Source organism: Babesia microti, chromosome IV, assembly GCF_000691945.2.
Source record: "Babesia microti strain RI chromosome IV, complete genome".
Classification (NCBI taxonomy): Eukaryota; Apicomplexa; class Aconoidasida; order Piroplasmida; family Babesiidae; genus Babesia; species Babesia microti.
The window spans coordinates 1,699,393-1,718,996 of NC_034969.1; the positions used below are offsets into that span (position 1 = coordinate 1,699,393).

The 19,604-nt window shown below is 41.6% G+C and overlaps 11 protein-coding genes across 11 annotated transcripts; 8 read left to right on the plus strand and 3 right to left on the minus strand.

Annotated features, from left to right (window-relative positions):
• On the plus strand, positions 125–1,459 carry BmR1_04g09645 (Inositol polyphosphate kinase; the record flags this gene model as incomplete). The annotated part of the gene is made up of 1 exon (XM_012795051.1): positions 125–1,459. One exon carries the CDS (start codon positions 125–127, stop codon positions 1,457–1,459), a length of 1,335 nt encoding a protein of 444 aa, XP_012650505.1.
• Positions 1,881–3,714, minus strand: BmR1_04g09650 (translation initiation factor eIF-3 subunit 7; the record flags this gene model as incomplete). The annotated part of the gene is made up of 2 exons (XM_012795052.1): positions 1,881–3,165; positions 3,332–3,714. The coding sequence occupies 2 exons, from the start codon at positions 3,712–3,714 to the stop codon at positions 1,881–1,883; spliced, it is 1,668 nt and encodes a 555-aa protein (XP_012650506.1).
• On the plus strand, positions 3,894–6,562 carry BmR1_04g09655 (mediator of replication checkpoint protein 1; the record flags this gene model as incomplete). The annotated part of the gene is made up of 2 exons (XM_012795053.2): positions 3,894–4,236; positions 4,257–6,562. 2 exons carry the CDS (start codon positions 3,894–3,896, stop codon positions 6,560–6,562), a joined length of 2,649 nt encoding a protein of 882 aa, XP_012650507.2.
• A 133-nt stretch (positions 6,563–6,695) lies between these two features.
• BmR1_04g09660 (hypothetical protein) lies at positions 6,696–7,055 on the plus strand (the record flags this gene model as incomplete). Its single annotated transcript, XM_012795054.1, has 1 exon — positions 6,696–7,055. The coding sequence occupies one exon, from the start codon at positions 6,696–6,698 to the stop codon at positions 7,053–7,055; it is 360 nt and encodes a 119-aa protein (XP_012650508.1).
• A 138-nt stretch (positions 7,056–7,193) lies between these two features.
• BmR1_04g09670 (conserved Plasmodium protein, unknown function) lies at positions 7,194–11,708 on the minus strand (the record flags this gene model as incomplete). Its single annotated transcript, XM_021482807.1, has 6 exons — positions 7,194–7,330; positions 7,705–8,314; positions 8,335–8,701; positions 8,834–10,676; positions 10,761–11,544; positions 11,565–11,708. 6 exons carry the CDS (start codon positions 11,706–11,708, stop codon positions 7,194–7,196), a joined length of 3,885 nt encoding a protein of 1,294 aa, XP_021337960.1.
• BmR1_04g09675 (hypothetical protein) lies at positions 12,173–13,255 on the plus strand (the record flags this gene model as incomplete). Its single annotated transcript, XM_012795056.1, has 1 exon — positions 12,173–13,255. One exon carries the CDS (start codon positions 12,173–12,175, stop codon positions 13,253–13,255), a length of 1,083 nt encoding a protein of 360 aa, XP_012650510.1.
• Positions 13,256–13,400: 145 nt separating this feature from the next.
• BmR1_04g09680 (hypothetical protein) lies at positions 13,401–15,005 on the minus strand (the record flags this gene model as incomplete). The annotated part of the gene is made up of 3 exons (XM_012795057.1): positions 13,401–13,540; positions 13,561–13,717; positions 13,743–15,005. The coding sequence occupies 3 exons, from the start codon at positions 15,003–15,005 to the stop codon at positions 13,401–13,403; spliced, it is 1,560 nt and encodes a 519-aa protein (XP_012650511.1).
• Positions 15,489–16,224, plus strand: BmR1_04g09685 (large subunit ribosomal protein L15e; the record flags this gene model as incomplete). The annotated part of the gene is made up of 4 exons (XM_021482808.1): positions 15,489–15,502; positions 15,524–15,601; positions 15,624–15,793; positions 15,869–16,224. The coding sequence occupies 4 exons, from the start codon at positions 15,489–15,491 to the stop codon at positions 16,222–16,224; spliced, it is 618 nt and encodes a 205-aa protein (XP_021337217.1).
• Positions 16,225–16,388: 164 nt separating this feature from the next.
• BmR1_04g09686 (Coatomer subunit zeta-1) lies at positions 16,389–16,984 on the plus strand (the record flags this gene model as incomplete). The annotated part of the gene is made up of 2 exons (XM_021482809.1): positions 16,389–16,822; positions 16,843–16,984. The coding sequence occupies 2 exons, from the start codon at positions 16,389–16,391 to the stop codon at positions 16,982–16,984; spliced, it is 576 nt and encodes a 191-aa protein (XP_021337961.1).
• A 163-nt stretch (positions 16,985–17,147) lies between these two features.
• Positions 17,148–17,914, plus strand: BmR1_04g09687 (transcription factor with AP2 domain(s), putative (ApiAP2); the record flags this gene model as incomplete). The annotated part of the gene is made up of 4 exons (XM_021482810.1): positions 17,148–17,301; positions 17,322–17,532; positions 17,686–17,772; positions 17,794–17,914. The coding sequence occupies 4 exons, from the start codon at positions 17,148–17,150 to the stop codon at positions 17,912–17,914; spliced, it is 573 nt and encodes a 190-aa protein (XP_021337962.1).
• Positions 17,915–17,940: 26 nt separating this feature from the next.
• On the plus strand, positions 17,941–19,554 carry BmR1_04g09695 (malate dehydrogenase (quinone); the record flags this gene model as incomplete). Its single annotated transcript, XM_021482811.1, has 5 exons — positions 17,941–18,103; positions 18,124–18,213; positions 18,235–18,340; positions 18,361–19,153; positions 19,261–19,554. 5 exons carry the CDS (start codon positions 17,941–17,943, stop codon positions 19,552–19,554), a joined length of 1,446 nt encoding a protein of 481 aa, XP_021337963.1.
• Positions 19,555–19,604: the final 50 nt, after the last annotated feature.

Consider the following 19,604-nt stretch of genomic DNA (forward strand, 5'->3'; position numbering starts at 1 on the left):
TTATTGGCCAATAAATTTAAAGTGGGAAAGTAGAAACTGTTGATAAATAGGCCTCAGAGTGATAGCATGATTGGTCCCATATCACAAGGTTAGTAGAGGTGGTGTTAGTTGTTTATTGGTGGGGATGGCTAAGCGCGACGATTATCCAAAATGTCGAAGACTGAAAAATCACCAATTATCGTCGAGTATACTGTCATATTTACATAGCAGAACCAGCAGAGCAACTACTCCCTCATCTCCCACAGATTCCACTACATCGACTGTTTCCACTGTTACTACCGTACCACTACTTTCAGATGAGCAGGAATCAATATACTATCTTCTTAAATCATTTGCCTGGAACCTGTGGGTGGGCCCTTTACCAATCCATTCACTGCCTATTGCTGGAGGACATGAGAATCAATGGTTGTTACCCAAGGGAGTATCGGAATTGGGCCAAGTGGCAAAACTTACCTGCTTAAATGAGGCTTATTTTTATTACTGGATTTATAGAAATTGTGGAAAGGTTTTGCCATTGCACAACACGCTTTTGGAATGCACTGGAAAGGTTTTAAGGTCTTTGAAGGGCAAAAATATCAATAACATGCTAACCAAAAGCGTATATTCTAGACAAATCAAAAATTCAAAGTATAGAACTGTCCACTATGATGTTGTAAAATCTCTAAAATCTGAAAATAAAGAAGTAATTACCACAAAAAACCACAAGATAGTTTGTACTAATGCAGCCGAAGGTTTAAATGATATAACATTGCATTTATCAAAAGAAAACCATTTACACATTGGCATACTAAACTTGCACAATTTAATTCCAAATGCTTCTCATATTGTTACAATGTTTAAGTATTTACCGCCCTGTTACAACCTCTGCATTGAGGATGGAATGGCGGCTATTACACTCGAAAATGTAACGCATGGGATGGGGAAACCAGTTGTTATGGATTTAAAGATGGGGACTCGCCTTTTCAGCGGAGATTGCACAGATGAATCGGTTATACGTAGCAAAGAAGAAAAGGCGATGCAACGATCAACAAAGACTCATGGATTTCACATTTCTGGGATGTATGTATGGGACAAATTGAAGCGTTTGGCGTCCTTTTTACCAGTTAACCTTGCACATGCGACTAAAGATGATTTGTTGCTATTGATTGCCTTTGAAAAGTTTTTTTACCTACCTCTGGAGGCCGCTAGCCGCCAAAAATTGTTATCAAAATTCGTATCATTGTTGACTGAGTTGAGAAAATTATTTCAGAATCAGCTAGGACTAGTTTTTTATGGCAGTTCATTGCTATTTATATACGACTCGGCCAGTTCATGCCCCTGGATCACAGCGAAAGTCTACATGATCGACTTTGCCCACGTAGCGGTATCGGATGTAATTGATGAGGGATATTTAAAGGGGCTGGACAATCTGATTAGACTTTTTTACATTCTGTCCCATACGGAAGCTACTCAATATTAAAAACAACTAATCGTTACAGAAATTGTATCAATTTGCTTATTGTTATGATAAAATTTTACCTATTAATTATATTACTACCGGTATGTTGGTAGTATGTTTGTAGAACTCCAATCTGTAGTTTCAATTCAATTTAATTGCCTCAACCGTTATAATATACTCCTTGGTTCATTTTGTTCAATAACTAATAATTGGCACTGGTGAATGGCAATGCCACTCACGAAAAAAATTATGAATTCCTATTATTTTATTACAAATCTAAACCATCAAGTCTAACCGACGCAAAAATTCAATAATGAATACGGAAAGATTTTGAAAATCTGCATTTGCCGCTCACCACTTGTGACCCCCTGCCAACCACACAAAACAAGTAACTGGGCATAACTTAAATGATAGATTAAAAGCAAATGAAAATAAATGCTAATTACTCGGGAGCAACCTCATCTTCGCTCCTCTCTTTGGCCTCCTCATCCTCTGGAGTGGCATATAATCGCATTATGGGCTTCATGGGATCCTTGAGCAGCACGTAGTGGCCCTCTGGTTTAGTCATCAATAAATCAGCCAAAGATCTAATTATGCCCCAGGAATTATCCATTTTCAGGCCCATTTGAGAGGCTAAATTTTCGGTGGTGAAGGATTGGATGCCCAATATCGTATGATTCTCCGCATCGTTAGGTGATCTCCTCGTTATATAACCAAGGCGCAAGTTGTCACAACCGGCAATTGATGCTTGGGCAGCAAATCTTTGCAGCTTTGTCGTGTTATTACGTATTTCATTAGCCAACAATGCCCCCTTTTGTGCCTCGATTTGAGTAGCCCAAGGCTTTGCCTTCTTAGTCACCAATTCGTTAAGGGTGCATACATAGGTATATCCACTATTGGCATCGGTACCCTTGAGTTTAGCATTAACTTCAGCTCTTGTGATGAGAACTATGGGTAAACATTCAGAATCAGTACCTCCTTTCCTGGGCGGAATGGTAAATTTGCGATAGCGGTAGGCAATTGACGCAGGCTTATCACCGGGTTCGACAAACGGCGCCTGCTCATACTCATTGGCCACTTCATCAAGCAAAACCTGTTGTCTCAAATTTTGATTAACCTTTACCGCTTCGTAACCTAAGGCTGGTGGCCTGTTTAATTTGTTCTCTGCATCCTGCATAGGAGGTTCCGGGGCCGTTTCATCGGCAGTTAGCAAATCTATTATTGACCCATTTGCTTTGTCTATGATTATCTGGTTGTCAATTTTCGTGATATTCAGGTGCCATGAATACTTTGACCTAGCGGCAGTCATCAAAACTGCAAGTATTTGATCGGTGGCAGCCATTACAATTTGATTGTATTGCCCATTCTCATCTTTCTCTGATTCTTCATAAATTTGCATCAAAATCTCCCCAATACATTCGTCATCATGAGTTGAAGCCCAGTAATGATCATAGTTATGGGCATGGTGGCTGAGCTGTAATTGTGATTTTACAGTGATTTGGTCCATGGACTTGTCGTAATATCTCAGTTTGCCGCGCCAAAATAGATCCTCAACAGCAATAGCTGAAATATCAATTGTCTGTTTTGGTAATTGATTAAATGGAATTTCAGCCACCACGTTCCACAAGGGAGTTGGTTCGATTGACCATTCATTGAAGGTTCGGTGGCGGGAATTCATGCGGGCTGTACGCACTTGCATTTGGATCTTTTGCTTCTTTTGCTCAGATCTACGTGAAAATGGTAAAATATTAAATAGAGATATTTGTGGGATAGATCATGGTACGATATATCATTGCTCTCAATTATATAAATCTGTGCAACAAAATTAATATTGGTAATGTGACGATTACCCGAGCAAAGTTTGCCAGGGTAATATAATAGCGTGTTACTAACCTCTTTTGCTTGTCCAACATCATAGCCTCTTCCTCCAATTGCTTTTGATTAAACGCTTGCGTGGTTTGTTTGAGTTGCAATCTACGCCTATAGAAGGCATTGGTTTTGGGTTTGATCAAACTCCTAGTGTCTACAGTGTGGAACTGGAGCTCATCTTCCAGTCCAGTAAAACTATTTTTATTATATTTTCCCCCGTCTCTTAAATTGCGCTGATACGTGCCGAAGGTAAAGTCACATACTTTGATGTGCCTTTCAGGTTTGAGGGATATCTCAAAGGGATATTGCTGCATCCCAGCTAAACATGTTTCCATGGTTTGATAATCATTTTCATCCGGCCCCCAGCATTCTGATCCCGTATTTATCACCAATTTAGGCAAAACCATCACTTACTATATATACATACACCCCACAGTGTATTCCTTGCACATTCACTCATATTTTGTCAAGTAATCCCGGGCAAAAATGTACCATGCCATTTAATTTATGGAATCTGCCCATTTGGTCAATTTTTAACGATGCGTATACCAGGAAATCATCGTGTTAACAACATTTAGATTCTCTTATGACCCATTTGATCCAATTATTTTCATTTATTTTCGTTTTTTTTGTATATTTTACTACAGAACTACTGAAAAATACACTTCCAAAACATGCCGTGGCGCTGAAGTGTGGCTACAACATGCTGTATCGCAATTTCACAACCAACCAGCTTACTAATTCACTTTTTATCGCACAACCCACATGCATAAAACTTTACCGGCCCAGATACATCCAACAGCATCTTAAAAGCACTTCATGCGATACCGGCACCGATCATATAAGTGAAGTAAATAATTACAATTCATCTACCTATTCCCCGCATACATTGCTCAGGAAGAGCCACCTCTACACTCCAGACGAGATTGGTAAATCTTCGCATACTTAGGCTGCTATCTAACTCTATGCGCTGCCATAAATGGCGATTTATCTGCATTAGATTTGTTACAGAGGATCAGTATTAGAGCGTCAGCCGCCACTGCCTTTAAGACTGGATTATTTAAACAGGAATTATCAAAGCTACTAAACTCAAATGGAGGCCCAACCAAAACAAGTAATGCAACACCGCTCTTACTTTCAAATGTCAAAAATGATCAAAACGGCACATGTACCATAACCGCATGGCAGAAGGAAACTCTCAATAAAATATTAAAATCTATTGGCCATGGCAATAAAGAGGGTAATTTAGAACAAGAAAATTATGCAATTAAACCAATTGATATTGATAAAATCGAAGTGTCTCCTAAAGCACGCGAAATTGCATCACCTAATGATCCAAAGTATGGAATTCACTATTTCTGGATTCCATATTTAAAGTTTACCAAGCTGATAGGATCTGGATACTCAGATTACATCCAGCATATTGTTAAATCTCACATACTAACAGATACACTTGAGCTCGAGCAATCGCCAGAGTTTGAGATACTTTTTAGCCCTGCCAATAATGATTTAAACATAGAATCACTTGGATTGATATGCCTCGAACAGTTAATACCATTGGACATCACTTCTAACTGGTACAACACTATAACAGATTTCTTGGGCATTAAAAATTATAGGAAGTTCAAATTGCGCGTTGTTGCAAACTATGCAATACCTATCATTATACCATTGGCCAAAACGCTCCAATTTGTCGCTTTAGACCGCCTTTGGCACAATATAAAACACTCAACTCCCCAAACCAGACATTCTATAGAAGAGTTATACATGTTTTACAAGGATGGTTATAATTCTATAACGCCGACTGATGGTTCTTTCTCGCCTATTCATGCTAGTGATGATGCCATTTCGTTGTGGTGGAATAAACCTGAACTATGCATCAAATACCTATTACAGGCACCAATGAGTGATAACTGCGGAAGCTGTAAACCTTCTCTTATCGAGTTGTGCCTAGAAAAGTTGGGTTTTCCGTCCCCTGAGCTGGCAATAAGCTTGACCAATTACTTCAACACTGTGATTAGCAATACCAAATTCTACAGTTACAGCAATGTGTTGGATAACAACGAATTTGAACCAGCAATAGGGCATTTACACCTCAATTCATTACAGTCCCAATTGCCCAATGAAGACTCCTTTCCCGATGCCACGTATGAGATACTAAAAAATAGCTACAAGAACCAATTGTTTGTCAATCATGAAGATGGGAAGGCCATAAGATCTGTGATTAATTCAATGTACAGGTGTGGCATAACCGCTCGTAAAGTACCTGTGGATGGTTTGCGTATTTTGACATTGGATGGCGGAGGGATAAGAGCTATAGTGCCATTGTTGATATTGAAGATGTTGTTGAAGGAAATGGGAGGGCCGCCCCTCTACGAAATATTTGACTTATTTGGTGCCACAAGTTCGGGTTCTCTAATCCTTTCGTTACTGCTGTTCCACAAATTTACAATTGATGATACAATAGCTCTGTTCCATACAATGTTTACCAAGATTTTTTCAAGGAACAAATGGACAATTATGCCTGACGTGTTGCGCTATTTGACTTCTCGAGCCAAATTTGACCATCAGATTCTAGAGACATTCGGCAAAATGATCTTCAGCAACTTGAAAATGCATGAATTCAATGCGGACCCAAGGACGCCTCATGTGTTTTTCACTTCTACACAAACATTGCCATGGCCTCCACGCCCGGTAATCTTCAGGTCCTATCCATTGAGATCTAGCCATGGCCTGAGTTCTGGCAGTAACTTAGAGGAACTGAGGTTTTTTGATATTTGGGAGGTTTTACGATCGTCAACTGCGGCCCCCACATACTTTGAGCAGTTTACCAAACAAGGTAAATGCTACTCTGATGGAGCGATACTAACAAACAACCCAACTCTAGAAGCTATAAATGAGGCAAAAATGCTGTATCCAAATATACCGATAAAGTGCGCAGTATCAATTGGGACTGGGATATTTATGAATTTTGAAGATGGTAGACCATTAGAAGCCTCAAAGGCTAGGTCGGGAGCGGGAGGTTTAGTTGAGCTGTTAACATATGCCTCAACTAATGTGGAACACGTGCATAGATATTCGAAAATGATCTTGGGGGTAGATAGATATTTTAGGCTAGACCCGCTCATACCTGAAATTTCACTCGACGAGACAAATATCGCTGCCATTGAGGAATTAGTCAAGTCTATTGAGGCGTATTTGGGCGACCATGGTACCAAAAGTACCATAAGTCGGATAGCCAAGCTATTGTTATGATAAACAGAATTGATAGTAAACTGGCTGCCTTAGCGCTAGTCGTAGTATTTCTGGGACTTTCTATGCCGTATGGCACAATTGTATATTAGCGCGATTCTAGTCTAACTTCTAGTCTAACCTCCAGTTTAACGTCATGATAGACGCCACAGACAGCCAATCTATTGTTATGATAAACAGAATTGCTAGTAAACTGGCCCCCTACACCGCTATCGCAGTACTTCTGGGATGGATTGTAGGCAGATTTAAAGCTAAACAATCTCCATACGGACTAGACTACGATCAAATCTTATACCACCTTACCGCTCGACAAACTTACTTCCATATAAGGCATACCGCCGACACAGACAGTGAAACCAGATTACATAAGCACATCGAGTATAAAAAGGCATTGAAGGGGTTTACACTTACGGCAATAAGCGCTAGCCTGACAAGAACCTCTACCGATCCTACCGTAAACAATTATAAGGGCAAATGGTTAGGATTAAGGCGGTAAATGGCGTGGGCCAATGGCACGTAGAAGCATTTAAATGACAGCAGCTGGCAGGTAATCAATGAGATTAACCTTCGGTATTTAACTTATCCATATAGCCCTGAAGTTAAAGGCCTTATGCGGATCGTGACAAGCCATGCCCTAGCGCTGATGCTGCGCATCCGTGCCGCGCTGACCTTCCTTTGGATTTTTGCAGGTTACGCAGAACCAGTCGGAGTCCTTGGGCGGATCGTTGTCGCTGTACCCGATGCAGATCCAGTGAAACCATCGCTCGCAGCCTAAGTTATCCTATGTATGTATGTGATCGTGTATATAGAGAAAATGCGAGTGACCAACCCCACCCAGGAGGGAAAAGTTCATTGCCCACCAAAGCCGCTCCATGGACTACACGGGATGAGGAGGCCGCCACAGTGGGGCCGAGGCTGGCTGAACTACGTGTTTATAGACGCGACAATAACGGATAAGATGAGTGGTTCACAAGTGGGGTCATTCACACAATTTTTGAACAGGTATGTGGAGAAAATGTTCACAATGGGGCAATGAGACATGCACCGGGGAAACAAATAGTGAATAACACAACAAAAATAAATTTGTAGGATTTTAGGAAATTCTGTTGAATTTCCTAAAATCTGCATGTTGTCGATCTGCGTACCGTCGCACCCTATCCAGTGCAGGTCATCGCCAGGTAGCCCTGGAGTTGTTTCGTAGTAGAGCGAAAAGCAGATAGGGCAATAGTATTGGTCGTCACTGGTCCTTCCGGAGTGTCCATACTGCATAATTTCTTGCATTGTGAGGAACTTCCTCAGGTCAGGTTTCTTCGCCCCCCGTTTTCTCTCCGCATCCATCTTTCCTTCTCCTTTCTTCCTAGTAGATACAGTGCCACTGCTATTTGATTGTGTGCGGATGAGTGTAGGGCCCTTGCCGTCTGTATGCCTGTGTGTGAAGGTGTAATCGATTCCCCGGAAAAAGTCACACACAGCGGCGCGTCTATCGGCGTCTGTAAATTCACGGCTGTGAATAGCGTCGCCCTTTTCGCTATGCACCACACAGAGAATTCTGGCGAATGCAACTCCGGGCTTTTTGGCCTTCAAAAGTTTCTCGCTATTAGTTCTGTCTTTTTTTGGCCCGGCTACACACGGAGAAGAACTAACAGTTGCAGAACCTGTAGGTGTAGATATAGAATGTTTCTTTAGGACAAAGGCGCAGTATGGATGAAATCTTACACCGCAAATTGGCGAGGCGCAAGTTGATGTGAGTCCAATCTGCGTTAATAGCACCCCACATTCAGGCGACAATAGTGGCACGACCCGACCCGCGTATTTTTCACCCGTCCAAGTCTAAGTCCGTCTCCCCAGCACTTTGGCGGTATCAGTAGTTGGGCGCATATCAAGTGGACCAGGCAATCAGAGCCTGCAAAGAGGAATCCGTCGAGTCTCCCGCACAGGTGGCACGACCCAAATGACTGCCCGCAAACGAATCGGTAGCACCTGGCACAGGTCACAACTCCGCTCTCAAACTGAGAATTTGTGCAATTTGCGGTACTTCTCGCCGCTCCTACCCCGAAGGCGAAGCAGCTTTTGCAAATTGATGCTAGACACGACCCGCACCTCTTGACTGTCACCCGCTTGCTCTCTACGATTCCGCAGCCGCTGCATTAACAAAGCATTGGAAGGTATACTAGTGTGGTATAAGGTAGTAGTAGTAGTATATAATAGTAGTGTATAATAACAGTATATGCTAGTAGTGTTAATAACAGTATATACGGGTAATGATAAACCTACCTGCAAAACTGGTCCGCCGCCCTAGAGTTGATCTGCCTCGCCACCTCGGGCCCGCAAATATCCAGTCCTCTCCTAAAGGATACTCCAGAAATATAGTTAAACAGATTGACAATAAACTTCACATCCCTACCCAAGTTAAACAGCTCGGACAGCACGACAGCCGCCTCACAAGCACTGCGGAAAAAGGACACGTTCTTGTCATCCGTCAGGCCGCTCGCGTACCTAACGGTCTGGAAGCTTGGAAGGTCGGTGAAAATGTCCATCAGCATGCAGGGCGTGGGCAGGGTCTCCAGCGGTATGCTGACGTCGAGCTCGTCGTCTACCGCCACGGGCTCCAATGGCCCCCGATCCAACTCCATCTGCTCTAATGGTCCCTGCTCCAATGACTCACGCTCCCGCTTCAACCCACCTCCCCCTGGGGGCGAGGCCGGCGCAGGGCCATCGGGCTGCAGGTCAAACTGAGGAGAAAGCCCGTTCTGGTTGAAACAAACCAATAAGACCCCTTCCGTCCCCGCTTCGGCAGCATGCGCTGCCCCTTTGGTATCCCCATCAGAATCGGGGGATCTGAACCTGCAGTATGCGTCCCTAAAGAGTTGCAGCAGCCGTGACTTGTCCGTTTCCAAAAAGTCCTTGGCATATATGCCCAGTTTCCAGGAGCCGTCGCGCTTGAAAGGGACGTCCAATCCGCCCGGGGTGCCTGCCCTGTTCCGGTAGCAGTCACCCTCTAATCGCTGCTGTACCTTGCGTAGTAGTGACGTGGGAGACACGCCCTTGGCGTGTACTTGACAAAGGATTTCCGGCTTGTTTAATACCGTATCCCATTCGTACAGACATTCACGCAATGCCGTAACGCAGGGTATGTGAAAGAACTTGGTACATTCTGCGTTGCTACACTGCACAAGGCAGCTTCCCCACCGCTTGCAGTCGAAGCATCTACCCGTGTAAAGGTGGGCCCCGCCCTTGCGCGGGGCTTGCTGAGCCTCCTCTCCGGAGCGCTTGGGGGCGATTTCAATGGTAAGCGCGCACTTGACGTGGGCCCAAAGGGGGGGTCTGTTGGTGGGTAGGGCGGGCCCGCCCGCCAGGCAGAGGGTACTAAACCCACAGAGCATACAGAAGGGCACTAGAGGGGCGGCATCTGTGTGGTGTGGTGTAGACATTTTAGCATAGATACGAGGGTCCCTAACGAAGGGCCAGCCGTTGTAGATATTATCAACTGTTGCACTAGCCTCGGCCTTAACGAATTTGTCGTAGACAGTGTCGCTGATTGGCAAGAACGGCACTGTAGAATCGAACTTAGCAAGCCTTAGATTGTTGACTAAACACTCTCCGCGTTTTTCTACATCTTCAGTGCCCAATCTGCGTATAGCATCAAAGGCCCGTGGCGTTTCAATGTGGGGAATTTGTGAGATGAGGAAAGAGCAAAGCTGGCAGACCCAGGACTCGTCTCCCAGCTCCTGCACTTCAGCCGCAACGCATTTTACGTGCATGGGCAGGTAACAGCAGTCGCAAAACATAATTGGATTGTCATCCCAGTCATCAGCTGTGGAACAGACGCTGCAGAGGGCTTTTTCGGTCCAGTTCGAAGGAAGCATTGCGCTATCTTTACAGGTGACTCGAAGGTGCTGTATGTTTCCAATCTGAATTGCGCTGGTGTAGGCGTATAGAGTGTCCGTATTTGTTTCCCTATATTCGTTCATGTATTGTGACATCATACGGAGCTCAGTTTCCTTCCAGGCGGCATAGTTGGGGTGCTTTTCTGCTTCGCATGCATGTAGAAGATCGTCAAGCTTTCGCCCAAGCTTTCCCACTAAATCTGTATAGAATTCAAAAGTGGCGCAGTAATCTGTGTTATACGTGTAATTCAATGCTATAGAAGTAAATGCCAAATTTGCTATATAATAACATGTTTAGAGGATGTGTGGCCTACCGTCTTCTATGCGGGCGGCAAAGCCGCTTGAAAATTTGGGCTCGTTTTCATGTATTTTTCGCCTTCGTTCAAAAGGCTTGAAAATGTCCTTAGGGATGATCTCACTCATGTAATTGTCCATGTTTGACATGGAACGACGCAATTGGTTTATAGGCAACTTGCTAGGAATGAAACATGCCTCTGGAAAGGTGGGCCTTATGTTAAAATCCATTGTGGGCGCCTCCCCGCAGCTGCGCTGCAGGCCATTGCACCTGTGACAAAATGGTACACGCTCCGGAAATTGTTGATATGTATAGGGCGGGTAGAAGCTGAAACTGCATCTTTTAGCTATCAGTGAAAACCTGGGGTGCAGGGCCCACGCCTCGTCATTGCAGCCGTAGAGCTCATTGCCATCGCTGCGACAGGCGGGGGTGCTTAGTACTTCTGTTTGCAGGGAAAATGGAGAGTCCATTAGGGTTAGGGTTAGGAAATTTGGGCCAGGGCGCATAACTAGCGGCAGAGTCCCCCTACCGTGGTACTTTGGGGAGACTTCGGGATCGAACCCGCTCTGGGTACGCCTGGCCGCGGGCCACCCCTCGCCATACCTGTCCCTAGCACACTTTACCGCCCATTCAAAGCTGTCCTTGTACCTCCTGCACTTGTTGACTTTGAATTCGATAGAGTATGGCTTTGCCCGTGTATCCTTACCTCTTCCTCCGCTTACGCTTGCATCTATGATCTTGTACATTTGCCTCGCATTTTTTATCGATCTGATGAGCTGTACCGGGGGCGGTGAAAAGTAATTCTGAGTGATTCTATTCCCACCTTTTCTAGGGACGACCAAAAATTTTCTTCGTCAAAATTTGAAGAGTTGGCGGAGCTTGCGCTGGTGGCTGCCCTATCGGAGCCCCTGCTCGAGCTCTGGACATCCTGCCCCCGTCTCAGCCCCCTAGTTCTGTTCCTGGTCATTATGAAATCTCACAGTTGCATTGATGGGCCATAGAAAAGAGGAGGGTTCTTTTGTTGCGGTGGTCTACTAATCTCATAAGCGACTTATTCTATTGTGTATCCAGCCGCCAACTTATCTTCGCTAAGTATATTTTTTTCCAAATCAACGAAAACGCCCTTGTGTTAAATTAAATGCTTGTATCAAAATTCACGAGCATTCGCGATAATTCCCTAGTTACATTAGTTTTGCAAATATACTAACTCCGCTCCAATTACATATATTTCTTTGTCAAAGCAATTTCTAACGAATTGGAGGTGCCACATAAGGTGACTTGATGGTCAAGTATTGTTACTGAAAGGATATTACACTGGAAAATCCCCTATAACATCCAGTCCAAAGGGGGTTCCGAGCCCCTCATCCGTAAATCCCAGGGTCCGCCAAGTGAGGTAGGCTGTTGGGTAGGGGGTAAGGCATATTTTTGCTGATGAGGCAAATATGCCGCTGCTTCTGGTTATCATTGTTCATCAGTGGTTGTGTGGCAATTTACACGGCAAATTCTACCCATCATATATGTCTGGCTGGTACCCCTGGTGGTTTCATTAGGCCATCGACTCGGCCGATAGGTGTGGTGGCCAGCAGATACGCCAGCCCCGCGTATCGTATAGATATGTGCCAGAACAGTGTGCATAAAATGGCTAAAAATATTGCTGGTTCGCTAAATTTCGTTGGATGTAACGATATAGTGGCCAACTTGGCCACTAAACTAAAAACATTTGTCCCTGATGATATGCTTAATTTGAAGCTTCCCTTCCAGTCTTTAATCTACTTCTCCACCTTATCCATTTACCTGGTCGATTCATTCATCTTTGATGGCCTTTTTGCCGGATTATTCGAGCTAAGGGGCAATGCCCTGGCTGTGAATGAAGAGGCTTATCGCATCCTAACCTCCCTATTCATACACCGAGACTGGTCTCACCTGGCAATGAATTTGCTTAGTTTCTCGACAATCGCTCCCATGGTCATCAAGGCGACAGGGCCAATTAAAGCCCTGCTAATTTACATCCTTTCAGGAATAATCGCAAACTACGTAACATACGTCTATCACGTTTTGCACGAGAAGGGAATACCCATTCAAGGGGAATTTGATGACGGACGGTTTGATCCTGTTATTGATATATCTAAAAAATATTATGAAGCTGTTAGAATGTTCAAAGAATTCCCCTTTCCAAAGTACCTCTTTCTGCACTTTAAAAGTCTACTTAGACGTTTACTATATGGCAAACCAAAGTATTCAACGCTTAAATTAAATCCAACGCTGCACTCTTTCACTGCCAGAGGGGCCAGTGGCGCTATCTATGGTCTGCACGGTGCATACATGATTTATAGATGGAACAAAGAAGGGATTATGGCTATTCCTACAGGATTCTTGCTGCCCAATAGGATCTGGGAGATTATTCTATCTTCCCTACTCAATTCATTGGGCGATAACCATATAGATACTGTGGCGCACGTGTCGGGTTTTATTGCGGGAATGTTAATAGGATCAGTTATAAAGTTGTACTCCTAATTTCAGTTTTTTTCTAATAATTTTATTCCATTTTCTGTTCCATTTTACACACTATTACCCATCAACCTATCCATTCTACCAAGTTATACTGCTAACTACATATATATACTGTTAATTTCGTATGTAAAATTTAAATAAATATTAGTCAATATACAAGCTTGCGCAAATGCGAAATTTCATCATCTGAGAAAAAAGAACCGGTGAAATCCAAAATATCTACATTGCGATTTTCCAGTATCTTAACCAACAAACGAGATTTTGCCCTTAGCTCCGAATCCCTGTGTACTAAATGTAATCAAACATACCGAGAGATGGCCTGTTTTCAGAAATCATATTCATCATGCTTTGGCATTTGTCCAATAAATCGTCAATATCATCTCCGCTTTCCAGAGACCTATATACAGATCGTATCAGGTTGAAATGAGCAATGTCTACTATGAAATTAAACAGCCTATTGAATGCCTAATTCATCAATTTCTTTTCTTACTGGTAATTTAGGATATCTAGATAATCTAATCATTATATCCTCGCCAATTATATAACCTTTATTCGTATCTAATTCCATTTCATTGTTTATCTTCCGTAAAATTGCCTTGAGTGCCAATTCTGCGATGCATTGAGAAAAATCCAGTGGAACGAATATTGGCCTAAGCTCAATCTTTGTCAACATCTTTGTTATCTCGTACTTTATTAGCGTGAAGTTTGTAAATATATGTAGCAATTTATTGATGTCTTCCTTGTGTTCTGAGATGAGCTTCCCAAAAGAAGCGCTATAGGCACATATGCAAGCCATTATCATCTGCACTCGCATCTTAAGCTCCTGGTCCAGCAAGCCTTCACATCCGAAGATTAGATTGCTTATGAATTTGGAAAAGCTAGATAGCTCATCAGAAAATACTACAGGAACTGAAAAACCTTGTTGAGATTCAAAAAACTGCGACGCTATTGTTATGTAGTGGAATGACATCTCCTCATTCGCGATTTTGCCAAACTCAACTTTCGGATCAAAGTGCAAGTTTTTGGGAAATTCCATATCTATAATATTTTTAGCCTCCAAATAATCGAATTCAGATATCAAATTTTTACAAATTATTTGAAAGGCATAATAAATAAGTTTCTTACTGAATTCCAAATTTAGTTGCGTAAGAATGTCAATAACATCTAAAAATTGTTTAACTTTACACTTCTCCAAGTCTTTGGATTTTATATAGTTGACATTAAAAATGTTCAGGGATTTAGTTTCAATTATTGATAGTTGAGTCGTTAACAATTTCTCCATACCCACTATAAATTTATTCTGGTAATTAGAGTTACCAATTAGAGTTAGTTCTCTAAGATCGTTTATGCAAATTTTGGAACTTGTAAAGGCGGATTTAAATTGGGATAAAGTGTGATTTAGCAATTTCTCTTGGAATTGCAATGCACGTCTGTTGTACATTTCTGAAAAGATAAATAGGCATACACCGGGTGGGTCAGAATCATCGGAAGTGGTTATAAACTCCTCAATGACATCAGTTAATTCATCACTGGAGCATTCATGTTCCCATTTGCCATTATTGTCAATGTAACCTGCGTTGTGAGTATTGGAAGGATTAAATAAGTAAATTAGTAATTGCTCAAGTTGCGATAATATCTGTTTTGCTTCAGGAAACTCATTCCTGTGAATTGTATGGTCAAATTTATCCAATTGTACTTGAAACCTGTGCGCTGTATCTACCACCTGGTGGAGAATACCCAATACATCGTTCATAGCCTATACACAATGCATGTCAGGTAGAATGTGTCATATTTAAAAAGTTGAAAAAAAATCAGAAAACAGATAATAAGTCAGCAGCTATACGAAAATACAACCATTTAACAATTTATTCTAAAATGATTTGTAATTAGTCACTACAGACACGCCCATGGCGACGATTCATCAAAATAATCTCACTAACAAAATTAGTTAAAATTAATTTTTGGCAGCAAAAATGTCGTTTAAATTGATACTGTAAGAAATGACAATTAATACATGATACACTGTAACAAGGTTTAGCGCCGTTCTAATCTCTATAAAATTCAAAATTTATGCTAAATACACTAAAGTAATAGCTAAATTAGTATTAGAGTGAGGGGAAATATACATATAAATGTACCGGGTTTAGAGGTAGGAGCGATTGTGTTGCTGACCTGCCCCATTGTTATCCATATACAATTAGTTTTATATAGATATCGTTAAATTAACGTCCTAAAAATGGGTGCTTACAAGTAAGTTCTGGAGTTATGTAGGTATATGGAGGAGATTTGGCGGAAGAAACAATCCGACGTTATGCGATTTCTGCTCAGAATCCGCACGTGGGAATACAGGTAGACGCTTGTAGTGATTTAGGCAATTGCCAGCTGTGCATAGAGTTCCACATCCAACTAGACCGGATAAAGCTAGAATGCTGGGCTATAAGGCCAAACAAGGATTTGTTATTTACCGCGTTAGAGTTAGAAGAGGCGACAGAAAGAAGAACGTGCGTAAGGGCATTGTCTACGGGAAGCCCAAACACCAAGGTAAGCATTTTCTATTATATATCCTCCATTTTTTCATTTTTTAAAAAAACATTATGATATACAATAGTAATGTAGGTATACATAAGCAAAAGTCCTCTCGCAACCTAAAAAGTGTAGCAGAAGAACGAGTGGGCAGGAGGGTTTGCGGCGGACTTCGTGTTTTGAATAGCTACTGGGTTGGTCAAGATGCTGTTTACAAGTTTTATGAAGTCATATTGGTGGACCCAAGTCATAATGCAATAAGAAATGATCCTAGAATTCAATGGATTTGCAATCCTGTGCATAAGCATCGAGAATTGAGAGGCCTGACTTCGGCAGGTAGAAAATCCCGTGGCTTGCGTACTAAAGGTCCCAAGGCTGCCAAATTGAGACCGTCTATTCGTGCAAATTGGAGAAGGAGACAGCTGCTCCATATGTGGAGACATAGATAAGACTGTTTAACGAATTAATGGCTTGCTAAATTTTCCCATATGCCCATGTTAGTTATATTGTTTGTACAAATTGTCTATTTGTTAATTTATTAATTTCAAATTCATTAAATTTAGCACTTGTGCATTAGGCCAGTGTTGGGCTATTGTATGAATACACTATTGCCATGGGTTTGCAAGTGGCTGCAATACTACTTTTAACTCATAGCGGTGAAAGGATTGCCGTGAAATATTACTTAAATGAATTGGACAAGCTGAATTTACCACCAGCTGAATTTCAGCAATTGGCTACCATACAAACTGTTGCGGGACAAAAAAAATTCGAGTCAATAATAGTAGGGAAAATTGCCGCAATGCAATCCGAAAATTCTCATCCATTAGAAGATATTTTGATTGTAAACGATTTTAACATTGTCCTTAATGATTGCGGTGTACTAGTACTAGTAGTTGGGACCAAGAATAGCAACGAACTTTTCCTAGCAGAAGTCGAATCTACGGTTAGGGCTGTTTTGGTAGAGATCTGTGGTACTATAACTGAAAATAATTTATATGATAAGTTGGACTCGGTATTTTTGCTACTGGATCAGATTGTAGACAGGGGGTAAGTAATAGCTAATGTAGTTTGCTAGTAGAATTGGACACCAAAATACTTTGTGATCGAATCGGAATAAATGTCAGCGAATTTACGGAGCATTTCCCAATCAATCAGGCCATTTACACGGCACGAAATAACCTAATCAAATCGTTGCTCTCTACTACTTGAAAACGTCTATTTTTGCCGTGTGCTCCAAAAATATCGCATTTTGCATCATGATCGATAATTTGTAATTCTAGCTATCCTATTAAGAAGCGATAATACCATAGTATAGAATTTTAATACAACATTAAGACCACCCTATACGCAGCGGCCATTACGTATACTGTATATGTATGATTTTTTTTTTAAGGTTAGCAGCCATTTTAAGAGTTGGAAAGTTAATTTTGCCAAATCACACTCTGGAAATCTTAACTATGGCGATACATATTATGTATACGAACCTCGTCGTGGTTTCGGGGTGAAACATGTTACCCAAAAGCAACGTAAATTAGGCACAATTTAGGTTATATGCTTCGCATATTGCACCCGCAACAGACATCGCAATACAAAGGCAAATCTGGGCAGGATGGATTGATGATTAAAGATGCTTTGCCCAAATCGTTGCTATGTACCAGCGCATTGAGGAAGTTGGTATATGCCAACACGGCCAATGCCATGGAGATATCAGAGAAGATCAAATGGGACAAGTTCAAGTGCAATGTCACTGGGGTTAGGTAATAAAATTACGTTTTAAAATAATTTGAAAATTTGTTTCAAATATTTATTACTATCCACAAATATCGCTACAACTACCACTAGTTTAAGTTAGTGTATTGTGTCACTAATGTTGATTTTGGATGAATAATAGATGATTAATCTAATTTCAGGTGGCATCCATCCGGTTCCTGGCGTGTACAATTTAAAAGGAGTAATTTCGAACGCAACTTTTTCGTAAACTGTTCTTGTTACTTCAGGTATGGGTCCGTTTTATTAAGTTGTCATTTGCACGGATTTGACAGAGCAAAGGAATTGGCTATTCATTATCGCAAGCAGTTGGAACTGGAGTATCAACAACTGGAGAGGGCTTGGGCAGCGATGGACGCTGATGGGCTATAATTATAGTGCACATTAGTTTAGTAATTATGATCCCGCTAAAATTTGTGAAATCTGTGGCTAAACCCAAGAATTCAGCAACTTCTCCGCATTTGACTAGTAGGAATTTTAGTACAACAAATGTGGACGTCTTTATAGTAGGCGGTGGAGTGTCTGGTACCGCGCTATTCTACACACTATCTAAGTTTACAAGTAATTTCGGCGTCAGTTAGATGTGAGAAGGATTGTGCTTTGTGAAAGACGATCGGATTATGGATTGGTTGCTTCCCATGCCAAAAACAATAGCCAAACCATCCATTGTGGTATGTATTCATGTTACATAGGGGACATTGAAACCAATTACACTCCAGAAACAGCGATTAAGGTCAAAAGGTGCGCTGATATGCTGAGAAATTATTTAACCAAGCTACCACCATCAGAAGCTCAACGGTAAATAATGTATGATTTAGAATTTGTCAAATAGGTCAGAAGATGGTTTTGGGGGTGGGAGATAGGGAGTGTCAATTCCTTAGTGATAGATATAAGCCTTTTAAGGAGATATTTCCCACGCTTGAGTACTTGGATAAGGAACAAATCAGAAATGTCGAACCGAATGTTGTTAAGGGTCGATGGAGGTCAGAACGGCCAGAACAGCTTAACGCCTTATATGTAGCTAACGAACATACAACTGCTGAATATGGGCTACTTAGCAGATCATTTATCAAATCTTCCATGTCACTAAATGATCCATATAAATCCATTCAGCCCCTCCTCAATACTACACTCAAAAGGGTGAAGCCCCTTGACGATGGTACTTATCATGTCATAACTTCTGCTGGTAATTTCAATGCCAAATTTGTCGTGTTCAGTGCATGTGGATACTCGCTTTATTTTGCACATCAATTGGGCTATGGATTGGAGTATAGCGTATTGCCTGTGGCTGGCAGCTTTTATTTTGCCCCAAATGTTCTAAAGGGTAAAGTTTACACTGTGCAAAATCCAGTGCTCCCGTTTAGTGCGATTCATGGAGATCCAGATATCTTACTATCCGATAAGTGCCGGTTTGGACCAACTGCAGTACCCTTGCCATTTTTAGAAAGGTACAACTATTGGAGCCTCTTTGCATTCCTAAGGGTACTAAAGATAGATCGCAATGTGATGTGTGTTTATAAGGATTTGTTCACTAAGCCCGAAATTCTGAGATATATGATTAAGAACTTCTTTTTTGAGATTCCCATCATTTCTCGTATTCTTTTCTTGAAGGTATATAACTTTTTATATGTTAATTGGATAAACACATATTTAAATTTAAAATGTATTAATAAACTGGCGCAACAATCGTCTATTAATATAATTGCTCTTTAATTTAGGATGCAAGGAAGATAGTACCTAGTCTAAGCTTCAGGGACCTGGAATATTCCAAGGGGTTTGGGGGTGTTAGGCCACAGCTGATAGACAAGAATCAGAGGAAACTTTTGTTTGGTCAGACAAAAATATCAGCCAATACGGGGCTAATATTCAATGTAACTGCATCACCTGGTGCCACAACTTGTTTGTCAAACGCTGAAATTGACATGAGACAGATCTGTGAGTATTTGGATGCGAAACTGGACGAGGCATCTTTTAAGAAGGAATTGTTGCAGGGGGATTATCCTATTTTATAATTCGTGCTAATTATTTAGCGAAAATATGAATTATTTTTCTCAAGAATCTA